A 13,007-nucleotide genomic window follows, 5' to 3' on the forward strand; every position below is an offset into this window, starting at 1 on the left:
GTGGGCATGGGAACGCCTCACCCCAGAACAAGGGTTTGGTGTCCCCCAACATGGGGATGAAGCCGATGGCAGGCACAGCTCAGCTTGTCCCCTGCCCACAGCCAGGCTTTAACGAGGGCTCAGCCCAAGGCACCCTGCTCCTGGGGTACAGATGGCTGCAGGGGCAGTGTGGGCTCCCTTGGGGCATCCTTGTGGGTGACCCCAGTGATGCCCTAGTGTCCCCAAAGCTGTCTGCTACATAGGGACCATGGCTGGTGGCATGGGGACAGCCATGGGGTGGTGACAGCAGAGGGGACGTGGGGTCCTTGGTACTCCCCGGGGTCGCCCACCACCTCGGCCCCCCTGCAGCCGGGGTGGGAGGTTTGAATTCCCCCCGCCGGGGTTCCTGCACTTTGAAATGCAAACCTGCCTTTCAATGCAAATGCTGAGAGGTTGGGCCCAATAAAAGCCCGTGGGCAGGGAGGTGCCTGGCCCCGGGACACAGCTCCCCAAGGTGCCCAGGTGAGCGCAGGAGGGACGGCCGCCTCCCCGCCGAACCCACCCCGGCCCGCAGCCGGTGCACGGCAGCGCAGCATGTGCGCCGAGCCGCCCGGGGAAGATGTATGTAGGTTATCTTCTGGATAAGGACACCAACATGTATCCCAGCCCCGTCCGGCATCCCAGCCTCAACCTCAGCCCCCAGAATTATGTGCCGGGGCCACCGCAGTACTCGGACTTCGCCAGCTACCACCATGTGCCGGGGATTAACAACGACCCGCACCACGGGCAGCCGGCGGCTGCCTGGGGCTCTCCCTACACCCCTGCCAAGGAGGACTGGCATTCCTACGGCCCCGCTGCTGCGCCTGCCGCCGCCAGCACGGGGCAGTTTGGATTCAGCCCCCCAGATTTTAACTCCATCCAGCCCCCGGGCTCTGGACTCCTGCCTCCACCCCTTGGCAGCTCGGTCCCCCAGCTCTCCCCTAACGCCCAGAGACGCACCCCGTACGAGTGGATGAGGCGCAGCATTCCCAGTACCAGCAGCAGCGGTAAGGAAACCCCCCGGCCCTGCACCCCTTCACCTTCCTCTGCCCAGAGGATCCCTGCGCTTGAAGTCCTGCGGGGCCAGATCCTGCTCCCCGGCTCTCCTGGCAAAGGGACTGCCAGGAGGGACAGCACGCTTGGCTGGCCCTCACCATGGCGCCTGGTCCCCAAAGAGCATGGGGACCCCATGGCTGAGGTGGCAGTGGCTAAGGATGGGCAGGGAGGGCACCAGCATTGCCAGTAGCCAGGGTTATATGGCTGGAAAGTCCTTTTCCATGCCTGGTCTCTGCTCCTGCACCCCCGCCCTCGCCTGCCACCGCTGGGTAGGGCAGGCAGAGACAGAGACCCCTGGGATCCCGGGGGGTGTCAGACAGGGTGTCTTGTGTGTGCAAGGGTGCGTGTGCGGGGCTGCAGCTGCATGTGAGAGACCGTATATGGGGGGGTGTGCATGTGTGTGCAAGGTGCCTCATGCTGCGTGCGTGTGGAGCGTGTGTGCACATAGGTGTGCAGGGAAGGTACCGTATGTATATACGTGGAGGGAAGGTGCTGCACGTGCTGCGTATATGCATGTAAGGTGCATTGAGTGTGCGTGAGCTGCCAAAGGCTCTGTGTGCTATAGGCACCCTAAGGAGAATGTGTGTGTGGGGCTGGCTGTACAGGTAGTGTCAGGGAGGGTGTGCAGGGGATGCTGCATACTCAGTGTGCGCGTGCAAGGTGCTGTGTGCTGAGGATGGTGCAAGGTGCAGTGGGTGTGCGGTGGGTGCGTGCACACGCGGTGGGTGTGCAAAGCGCGGTGCGTTCGGGGACGGTGCCACGAGGAGGGTGCGTGTGGGTGCTCCGGGTGCAGCACGCCGCGTGTGTGTGTGCAAAACACGTGGGTGCTGTGCACCGCATCCCCCACTCCTGTGCTGGCCTGGGCACCAAGTAGCCATGCCATCCTCAGGGTCCTGTCCCCCTGTCCCCGTGTCCCCGGGGTCTTGTCCCTGCTGAACTCCTGACCCGGGGATGGGGGGGTGAAGTGTCTGGGAGACCCCGGTCCCCTGCCCACTTCAAAGGCGGTGGGCAGATCCCCGCTTGGGGCCAGCCCAAATTGACAAAGGCTTCGCTTTGTCATGGAGATGGTGGCTGGCTTCTTTGGCAGCGAGGTGAGGTGTGGGGCCCTTTCTCCTGCCCTCGCCCTTTCATCTTCCCCTCCAGGCTGCGATTGCAGCCGCCAGCCCAGCCTGGACCCGTCCTGCCCGCCGCGGGACCCTCTGCCCGCCGGGCTTGCCCAGACCCACCACCCCTCTCCCGTGCTGGCCATGGGCTCCACAGAGCACTGCTGGGGCCAAACTCACTGCACGAGTGGCCTGGGCATCTCTTGGGGACGAGTTTGCTTTTGGTTACCACTGCCCCATATCCCCAGCATTCAGGCCAGGGCTCCCAGTTTACAAAGTGTCTCCAATTTTAGGCTTGTTTCTGGCTCCCTGCTGTCCCTGCGTGGGGCTGGCCAAGCCCTGTGTAGAGACCCTCGTGCAAGGGGCTTGTGTAGAGGTGCCTGGGGTCTTTCAGCATGGAAAAATAGCTCCTTGTGTTCGCTGGACCCGTTTGGTGGGGATGGGGATGGGGCTGTCCCAGCGGGACCAGTGGCTGCGGTGGAGAAGGCAGAACATCGTGATAAATGGAAAAAAACAGCCTGGGTCTGGAAAGAGGAGGGGAGAGGCAGGCTGGTATTTCCTGGCCCATTTTAAGCACTGAATGTACCCATTTAGGAAAAATGTCTCCCCCCATACCCAGTGATGGAGACCCACAGGCGTGCCGGGGCTGAGGGCTTCCCTCTGCCCTGGGGTGGAAGGGGGGGTGTGATCCCGCAGCCCCGCCATGCAGCTGGGACCCCACCACTTCTGCAGGTTTTGTAGGTCCGAACATCTCGGTTTCTTCTGAGGAGAGAGGTGGGAGGGAAATTAATGAAGGGAGAAAGACATCAGCACACATCTCCTCTGGATCAAGGGCACGGGTTTGCACCCGGCCGTGGGGCCGAGATAAAACAGGGGCTTGAAAGTGCCTCTAATTGAGTTAGATGACAATTGAGTTGATTGAATTCTGGAAAAATATCATTAGTTGCTTAGTTTGTATCTCTTAGATTAAATACATACAAAGGGACAAATAAATCAGCCTTATTCCCCTTGTGCTCAGAAGAGGAGCTGCCCCAGCCCAGCCCCAGCAATGCAGGGATGGGTGCTGGGGTGAAAGCCCCTTTCTCGTGGTTCTTCCCCAGGTTGGATGGCCAGCGAGGTCCCTTTTTAAGGCACTTGAGGATTAAGGATTTGTCCTTGTGTCTCTGCCAGGCCCAAGCCCAGCGCTGCTGGTGCCAAGTGGCTGCAGGATTCGGCCACGGTGGGACCGTGTGCTGGGAGACGGTGGGATGCAGCCTGTGTTTTCCAGCGCTGCCCTTTAAATTAAACAAAAAAGAGCCTTTCTCCATTAAGCTTGAAAGAGAGCAGGGCAGAGATGGGTTTGACATAGATAAGGGTGAAATTCTTAGCTGAATTGTTTTATTGAAATCAATAAACTGGACTTTAATCAGTCTGGATTGATTAACTACCCATCTGACCGCAGTGGGAATAGGAAATGAATACATGGAGTTTTTTGCTATAAATATCAACAGTTTCATTGCAAGTGCTGTAAATCATAATACTTCAGAGGGTTGTAAATTAAGGTTCCCTCTCTGTCTTGCCTTGTATAAACAGCTCTTGGCCGCAGTCTGAAAGCTTTTGGGAAAGAGCTGCGCGGCGGTAAGAGAAAATGCTATGCAGGGAACATAAGTGTGTTGGGAGCTTCTGGAAACGCGATCCAGAGCCCGAGAAAATCAATGAGAAATCTCCCAGTGACTCACTGCAGAGTCAGGGGGATGATTTTATATACCTGTTGCTAAATACGTGCGTGCTTCACGCGGCTGAGCCAAGATAACCCTGCAGCAGAAGGGATTGCGGTGCCGAAGGGCTGGTCGCTGGAAATGGGGAGTTAAAGGGAACCAAGCTGGAAGATGTCCCCAGGCCTCATTTGTCTCTCCGATGCCACCTCTTTTTCTGCTCATAAAATCTTCACGAGCAGTGTGTCAGAGCCTCATGCTTCCTCCTTATTCACAATTATTTGCAAACTTCCCTGTGAATTGCACCCCGGCTCTATAAAAAGCTCAGGAAGGCGGCTGGAAACGGTGGCTGGCTGAACTTTGAAATTCACCCTCTGCTCATTAGTTACGCAAATCCTCAGATACTGCCTCTTTTAGGCTTTTGGGTCACTAATCGAGCCAGGCCACAGGGCTAAATATTGCAAGTGAAAGTGCCATCGGGGCATCCCTCGGGGAGGCGAATGTGCTCCGGGCTTTGTGTGGGATCAGTGCCCGGGGTGCCCGGGCAGGTTTTGGGGTGACGGAGAGCAAACAGTTATGCCCTGAGCATGGGTGAGGGGTGGTTTGCTCTGTGTGCAGTTTTCCATCTCAATTTTCACTATTTCCAGCTCCGTTTTCCGGCTCTGTTTGTTCAGCCCTGGTGAGGTCCATGGAAGCTGGAGGAAAGAGTAAAAACCCTGTTAATGAGACAGAGAAGCTTTTTCCATGGACCAGGGGGTTCATGCTGTGCATGGTACCTTTTGGGGTGATGGTGGTGGCTGGAGGACGGTGTGTTTACCTGGTCAGTCCCTGTGTGGGGGACCCCTCTTTAGGACATGGTCGCTCCCCATAAGACCCTTTGCTCCCCCGGGTCACTCGGTGTGTGCGTGCATCAGGCCTCATCGGTCTTCTCCCTTTGAATTATTAACCCACAACCTGCTCCTGGCCCCAGTTGGGATTTGTTGAGCAAGCAAGGTACAAGCAAGGCCTGTACCTTGCTTAGCCTGCTGGCCAAGGTACAGGCCTTTCAAACTTCCCTAGAATTGAATTTTCTTGAAGAAAAAGGGCTTCCCTGGAGCACTGGCAGTACCTACGTGATGGGCTTGGCTGGCTAATACCCCGGGATTATCAGAGGAACACTTTAAACCTCTGGCCAATGGCAGATGTTTCCTACAGGGGACCCTTCAAGGACGCCCACTCCAGCGCTGTTAGCTTTGGGATCACCCGGATAAGGGGCTGGATCCTTCCCCTGTGCTGCCCCGTGGTGAGGATGGGCTGAGCCTTATGGGGCTGTGCAGGGGGAGAGGAGTCCTGGTGCCCAGCCAGCAGCACCACCGCCTTGCTGTCCTCCTCCTGCCGGGCCAAATCCAGCCAGGCGGCTGATCCGGATGTGCTGGACCCAGGCTCAGTGCCGCGGGGCTGGCGTGAAGGCGATGCTTGGAGATGGGCTGTTTCCAGCCTGTATGTGCCACGCCGGCACTCCTCGCCCTCCCGTGCTGCCGTGGTCTTTGACCCGGCGCAGGGACATGGCTGGTGGTGCTTGGCTCGGTGCTCATAAAACCATGGGAGCAACTGAAGGAATCTGCCGGTTGCCAAAATAAAGGGTTGAATCACTGCAGGGCTGGGAAATGCTCACCCGAACGCCCAGCCTCAGGCTGCTGACCCCAGGGTTGAAGCATCTCCTGTCGTGTTGTTCTGTGACCGGGAACACGGGGTTGTGATGGGGAACCGCCAGCTTGCTGTAACTGCTGGCAACCTGCTGCCCATCCCCTTGGGGTCTGCACCTCCTGGGAGGAAGCGGAGGCTTGCAGGAGGGTGCCTTCACCCCACACATATGGGTGTGGGTGCAGAGCTGGCCCCGTCGCACTGTGCTGGCAGCGTGAAGCCCAGCCGGGGCCAGCCTGTGCTCCTGCGCACCGGTCTGCGCTCTCCTGATCCGGCTCTTGCCTGTGTGTTTCTGCCCCTGCCCAGCAGCTGGGCTGCCCTGCGCGGCTGTGCCATGTGCCAAGCCCCAGTCTCACAACCTCCCAGCCACACACAGTCACTCCTAGCAAAGCTGTGGGGCTTTTCAGAAGGACAGAGCTCAATCCTCTGTGTGCAGGAGACCAGAAAGCCATCAGGACAAGTGGCATGGTTTTGTAAGTGAAACATTTCCAGTGCATGACATATCAAGCCAAATCAGGTTTTATTGTCAGTGGGGTGATCACGGGAGCACTGCTGTTTGCTCTGAAGTCTTTGGCACCAGGAGAAAATCCCCAGGTTGGGTCAGTGTCAGACAAACAGCCCTGAAAGGAGCTACCCTGGGGGCAGGAGGGTTCTGGGATCCTCGGAGGGGCCCCCAGCACCCGCGGGCACAGATGAGTCCTGCCTTCAGCCCAGAAACTCTTAAATGCCCATTTCTCTGACCCAGAGCAGAGCTGGGGCAGCCTCGGCAGAGTCCTTCAGGTGAGGATTCATCCAGCTTCCCCTCCCTCCACAGTACAGAGACATTAAATACATATGGAGGGGGGTGTGTGGTTCCTCTCACCCAGATTTTGACACCCGGCAGTTGTCTAAATCCAGCGTCCTTTGGCAGAGGAGTGATCTCCGGCAGGGATCTCGCACAGGATTGCCCTCCTGAGGGGTTCGTTTCTCGCTGGCAGTGATGAAGCAAGCCACATGGCTCTGGTCCTTCGCCCCATGTTGGTCGTCCCATCCATCACCCCTCTGCTTCCCGTGGCAGAGGAAAAATAGCTGACGGTATTGAAGCACGCACGGGAAGGGGGAGGCTTGTGAAAACCCCGAGCTGCTGGTTCCCAGCACTCGGGGAGAGTGGGGGGCTCGGGTTTATCCCCCATCCCCATCCCCAGAGGAGCTTGTGTGCTTTGGGGTGGCTGCTGGAGCTGGAGCGGAAAGGTGGGGAGCAAGCGAGTGTGGGGCAGGTGGGCAAGAAGGAGGGTGTCGGGGGTGCAGGCTTTGGGGTTCCCATTTCCAGTAGGTTTAGGGACAATGAAATGAGCGGGGCTGTCTGTCCCGAGCGTGAGCATCACCGCTGTGCAGCGCGGCTGCCCTCGCCGCTGCTCGGCAGAGGGAGCATCCACCCCTCTGCACAGAGGCAACTGGAGCACATCTGGCTGCCAGGTGAGGGGGACTACAGCCAGCCTGGAGGCTCCTGAGTGGTAGGAGCTGACCCCAGCCCTCTCCTGGGCCTGGGGTCTCTGCCATGGGGCATCGCTCTGCCAGCTGCCCCCCTCTTCACAGTGGGGGAGTTTCCCCCCATGGAGCTGCAGGAGGACCAGGGGGTTAAAGCTGCCTGGGGAGTCCCACCAGCAATCAGAGCCCACAGTGCTGACCCTGGGACTCCACTTTGGTTTGGGGCTGCTTCCGTGCCTCAGTTTCTCCATCTGTAGCCTTGTCTAAGCTATGCCGTGGGTGGGAGGAAGTCTTCCTTGATGCTTTACCTGGGGAAAAATAGCAAATCCTGACAGAGCACTGATCCTTCTGGGATGGGAGGATTTTATCCTCTTTGTTAGTGGTTGCTGCTCATTCAGAATGAAGCAGCTTTATCACGGAGAGAAAGCACCCACCCACAGGGGACAGCCTTGCACCCCGTCTTGCTGCACTTTAACTCCAGTGCAGACAAGGTTTTTCCCTGATGCTCACTGGTGACGGGACTTTCACACCTGATATTTCTCAGCAGTAAAATATTGTAGTGCCATCAGATGGTGTGGAAACGCACCCAGTACAGAGGGACAGGCAGACGAGGCTGTACAGATGGAGCCAGCCCGTGGCCAGAGCAGCGCCAGGAAGGTGACACCACGCAGGGTGGCTCCGGGAGTACGTGGCCCAGACTTTTCATGCCAGTCGTGCGAGGAGCTGCCCTGTGGCAGGGCGTGCAGAGCTGCCGAGCAGCCCCGGGGCCGGCCAGCCTGGCAGCAACGCTGCGGTCCCCCACGCCAGCACCTCCCGTGCAAAGCAGCATGAAGCACACCCGTGTCCCCACGCCTCGGGGACCTCTGCGGCTGGGGACAGCCGGCACCGCGGTGGCCTCTCGGCGGCTCCGGCGAGCGGGTCAGGGCTGCCGTACCCTGGCTGTGCTGATGGCTGCGTAGCGGCTTCCCCCGGAGCCAGGGTTTGCAGCAGCTACGATTTGGAGCTGCTTTGACCTGTGAAGCAGAGACCTTTAGAAAACCATGCGGGGTTAAGGTCCTCGCTGCTGGCAGCCGTGCTGCTCCCTCTGCGGCCGGGAGGGCTGTGTCCCACAGATGGGATGCTCCGTTCGGGGCTGGCCTGACCCCCTCTTAGCCATGCTGGACACACCGGGCTGGGTGCGTTGCTCTGTGGAACTGGGGAAAAGACAAGCTCCAAAACACCATGCCAGCTCTTGCTCCTTCGCTACTTTCCGCCTCCTCCCAGGGTGCCACTGCCACCCCACAGTCTCTTTCCTCCCTGGTTTGAACGAGCCCCTTCCCAGCGCTTCCTAAAGCTGCTCAACGCCAGCCCCAAAACACCCCATCACTCTATAGCCTGTCTGTTAGGGTGTTTGGGGCACAGATGCTTGTTGAAAGCCATCCTCTGGGCAGGCCAGGGCTGGAGAGGGTGAACTTCCCCCTCCCTGGCAGCCTCTGCCGTGGCCATGAGGGTGCAGAGCCTGAGATGGTGGGCACAAGGATCTAGTTTGTTCTTCCCTTCCCCTGCCAGGCTTCTGACCCAGTCCAGGGCAGGAGCTCCAGCATCCCCATCCCTGGGGCAGGGCTGCTGTGGGGAGCAGATCTGGGCTGGGGGTCAGGACCCCGTCCCCCCACGTGTGTGCGAGTGCATGTACGTGCACACTTGGGAGCGCGCCCTTTGGGGTTTGCACAGCACATTAAAGCTATTCCCTTATCTAATCACGGCTCAGGTGAGTGCTATTAGGGTTATACATTAACAGTGGTAACGATACCCTCTCCCCACGCAGCCATTGGCCCTGCCTTGATCCCAAAGCCGAAACCATTCCCACTGGCCCCGCGAATGGCTCCATTTGGCTGCCTGAGCAGTTCCTTTGCCTGGTCTTTTGGGGACAAGCAGAAGGGACTTTAAATGCATAGCAGGGCTGAAAGGGGCTAGCAGCTGTGCTAGGAGGCACCACCAGCACCCCCTTTGCACCCCGTGCACCCCCTCCGTGCTCCCTCCCAGTGCAGCAGCGGCAGCTCCAGGCTATCCTGGCCATGGGACAGCCCGACCCACCTCTGATGGGCTTCACTGGAGATGAAGGAGCAGCTCCATCCCTCTGCTCGGCCGTGCTCCCCGCTGCAGCGCTGGGGTTTCCCTGTAGGTACGAGGGCTCCCCATAAGGAGTTGGGCTGGCTCATCCCAAATTTCCTCTTTCCTTTCACAGAGCCATAAAAAGTCTCCAGGAGAGAGTTAAGTGTAGCCTAGCATTCATATTCAAGGTAGCTGCATTATTCATTGTCAATAGTATTTCTTGCAAATCCTTTTCTTTTCCCCGTGAATCACCCACAACACATTCCCAGATTCAGCAAACATCACCCGAAACCAGCAATTAGTCGAGATGAATAACTTTCCATCTCGGGCTTGGTCACGAGCGCTCTGCTTTGAGTCTTTGCTACCTGATATTGGGCAGCGAGAGACTGGTGCCCAGCTCACATGGTGATGGCTCACTGGCCTGGCCGGGTATCTGCCAGACCCGGGGCAGAGCAGAGGCTTCATCAGGGATGAACGGTGAAGAGGGAATAACAAAGAAGCAGCTGTGATGGATCTATTTACAGCTGCAGCAGGAAATAATAATTCCTGCTGAAATTCATGGCATATGTGGTATTCACAAACCGCCTTACTTCTTTATTCTTTAATTTTTTTTTTACTTTATCTGTCAATTCCTTTCCCTCCCAGCTGTTTTTTTTCCAAGCAGCAGTATTCAAATAGCAATATTGCAAATAAGATAATTTTTAAGTCATTATCTCTTCAGAAAGGTTTTTCCTTTCAAACAAAAAACAAAACAAAAAAAAGATAAATTTATGTGAGAAAGAAAAGAACTTGTAGGAGCCCCTGAGCCTGGAGCAGACAGAGGGAGCCTGCTTTCTCACGGAGCTGCTAAACCCTGAATAAATCTCTGCCGGCGCCTCTGGTTTGTTCTGTAACTCTCCAGGAATTGATGCGTTTGCAAATTCAGTGCAGGTCCCTCCTGGGCTGGGGTGCAGAAGTCCTTCTCACGCTGATGACGAGCTGGGCTCCCTGCTCTCTAAAGCCATGACTGAATTCATCTCGTCCCTCAGTTACTAGTTATCGGCTAAAGCCCATCTCTGGTGCTTGGAGAGTTGGTTTCTATTCCTGGCCATGTTGCAGCCTTCCCATGCTTCCACCCTCCTCCCTTCTGTGCTGCTTGGGGATCATGCTGGGACCCTTGGCCACTGCAGATGGCTCCTGTCATCACCCCGCTCACGTTGCGCTGAGCCGACGTCAGCACCTACTTCCAGGAGCACGGACAAGAGGACACAGAGAGTGACACAGTCATGGAAATTGGGTGCTAACTTGAATCGTGGGGGCTGCTGCTTTTCTGCCTGGCAGCACCAGGGTCAAGTCCCAGCAGGGCGAGATGTCTCCCGTGCCCACCCTGGCTCCCACTTGCACCCGTGGCTGCACACACCCTCGTGTGCTTCCACACGTGGTTTGCTCGGTGGCCAATGGCAGGAGCTGGACCTTTGCTGGCTCTTGCTGATTTACTAGAAAACCAGCTGCCTTTTTGCATCCCATGGGATGCTGCGAGGGAAATGACCCTGAGAGACCCCCTCTCCCACTCGCAGCGTGCTGTGGCTGTGGGTTGTCCTGTCTCCAACATGCTTTTACATTTACCTTTCAGCATAAGATGTGGCTTAGGAAAGTCCCCATCTCCTTGCAATGGGGAAGCAGGGGAGAGACAGCCTTGAAAATGAAACTGAGTTGGCTGAGAAACAGATTTGCAGCCTGGGGGTTGGGTTTTTGCTCTGTGGAGATTCTCTGGTGTCTGGTTAGGGTCGAGTCTGCTCTGGAGTCTCTGAAGCACAGTTTTGCTCTGCGCCACCCAAACTCCTGCTTCCACTGGGACGGTCAGAATTTAATAGTATTGCTGAGACTTCTCAGTGTCCATCTGATTTGGCCCAAACTGGCCGATGTGCCAAGGACTTGTTAGGGGGAATGGATGAACAGGATGGCAGGCACCCAAAGATACCCTTTCCTGGGGGAAGCAGGCTGTCAGCAGGGTTATACTGGCTGCGTCACTAGAAATCCCTCCCTGCACATCTGCAGCGGTGATGGGCAGTATCCTGTCCATGCTGGTACACCCAGAGCACCCCCGGGGAAATCCCTGGAGCTGTTCTGGGCTTGCTCCTGCACCTTCTCATGGCAGCACTGCTCTCAGCAGCAGGAATTCAGGAGAAGATGGGCAAACGTGTCTGCCAGGCAAACAAATGGCCAGGTTCCCACTCACAAGGACAGTAGCTGCTCAGCTGAAAGCACGGCTCCGTCCCCCTCGACACCCTGGAACAGGATTTTGTTATTTCGGGTGGAGAAGCAAATATTCACAGCTGTGTTTATTCCCCACCCGCGGGCTCTTCTGCAGAGGACAGCACCAGGGGCTTGTCAGCACACCGCCAGGCATGGGCATCCTTCCTCGAGGTGCCACCAGCACCCTCCAGCCCAGGCAGACTTCAAGCCTTTGGCTCCTGCTCCACAGCTCACCCCGTGTGCGTGTGGATTAACGAAGGAGCTAACGGAGAAGACACCTGGGCTATTTTTGACCGTATTTTTCTGCCAGAAAGCAGCAGGAGCTGTTTGCAATCCCGTGGGACGTGCACCTGTGTGCACAGAGATGTGGGCCTCAATGGCCCCGAGCTCTGTCCTTATCTGAGGGGGCACAAGGCGAGATTCGCTCTGGCTTTGGCCGAACACCACTGGCCCGTGGAGCCAGTCCCCAGGAGTGCTTGGGCACCATGTGGGCTTTCTCCAGTGTATCTTTAAAGGCTGCACCAAAGGAATAAGCACTGCACTCTGTATTGGCTCGGTACAGGGAGAAGGAACATAACCCTCTTGGTGGCAGAGAAATGCTGTCATCCCTGGGTTTTCCATCTTTCCCCTGTCCTAATCCATGTGCCTTCAAGTGATGGCACGTTGAGTTTGGGCTTCCTGGAAAGGACCTGGGCTCCCAGGCTGTGTTTTTGTGGGCAGCTTGAACTCAGTCCACGGCAGGGCTTGCAGCTCTGCTCCTCTCAGGGACGGTGTGTCATGACACATGGGATTTATAGTCCATCTTCTCAGGATGCCTCTGAATCCCTCCTGCTTTTTCCACCAAGCAATTTCCCCAAAGTCCAGGTACTTTCCAACACGGAGAAACACCCTGGTGTTACCCAGGATGGGCACTAAATCCAGTCAGAGCCTCACGGCTCTCTTCTCCACTGGTCCCCAGGGCATTGCCATGTTTCTCCTGACCTCTCTACAGGTGGTTGTGTATCTCCTCCGTGCCCTTGGGAATGCTCCTACCCCTCCACTGCTCCCCTTCATCCCTTCTCAGCTCACCCTGGCTCTGCTCTCTCTGCCAGGCAAGACCAGGACGAAAGACAAGTACCGGGTGGTGTACACGGACCACCAGCGCCTGGAGCTGGAGAAGGAGTTTCACTACAGCCGCTACATCACCATTCGCCGCAAGGCCGAGCTGGCCGCTGCCCTGGGGCTCACCGAACGGCAGGTCAGTGCTGTGGTGTCCTGGGAAAACCACGTCCTGGGTGGAGATGGGGCTGGGGAGGGGAAGGGCTGCAGCCCGAGCAGGCAGTGGTGGTCCCACCTTGCTCAACCTTGCCTTCTCTTCCAAACTTTGGGATGCCCTCCCTGCCCTAGGGAGACCCTGAAGGTTGTCATCCTTGGCTGCGTCCATCTCTGCATCACCGTCTTTGTTTTTCTGCAGGTGAAAATCTGGTTTCAAAATCGAAGGGCAAAGGAGAGGAAGGTGAACAAAAAGAAGATGCAGCAGCAAAGCCAGCCCACCAGCACCACCACACCAACGCCCCCAGCTGTCGGCACGCCAGGACCCATCGGAGGTCTCTGCAGCAGCAGTGCCACGAACCTCGTCTCCTCGTCTCCGCTGACGATCAAGGAGGAATTCATGCCTTAA

At 57.3% G+C, this 13,007-nt stretch overlaps 1 protein-coding gene across 1 annotated transcript; it reads left to right on the plus strand.

Moving 5' to 3' along the window:
- The first annotated feature begins 598 nt into the window (after positions 1 to 598).
- CDX1 (caudal type homeobox 1) lies at positions 599 to 13,007 on the plus strand. The gene is made up of 3 exons (XM_068409425.1): positions 599 to 1,025; positions 12,439 to 12,584; positions 12,801 to 13,007. Exons 1-3 carry the CDS (start codon positions 599 to 601, stop codon positions 13,005 to 13,007), a joined length of 780 nt encoding a protein of 259 aa, XP_068265526.1.

This window comes from Nyctibius grandis, chromosome 10 (genome assembly GCF_013368605.1).
Source record: "Nyctibius grandis isolate bNycGra1 chromosome 10, bNycGra1.pri, whole genome shotgun sequence".
Taxonomy (NCBI): domain Eukaryota; kingdom Metazoa; phylum Chordata; class Aves; order Nyctibiiformes; family Nyctibiidae; genus Nyctibius; species Nyctibius grandis.

Excerpts from the sequence above, each read along its gene's own strand:
- CDX1 (XM_068409425.1), top strand. The coding sequence starts at position 599 with ATGTATGTAGGTTATCTTCTGGATAAGGACACCAACATGTATCCCAGC. Across the intron at positions 1,026-12,438 it reads TCCCAGTACCAGCAGCAGCG|GCAAGACCAGGACGAAAGAC; the intron begins GTAAGGAAACCC and ends TCTCTCTGCCAG. Across the intron at positions 12,585-12,800 it reads TGGGGCTCACCGAACGGCAG|GTGAAAATCTGGTTTCAAAA; the intron begins GTCAGTGCTGTG and ends GTTTTTCTGCAG.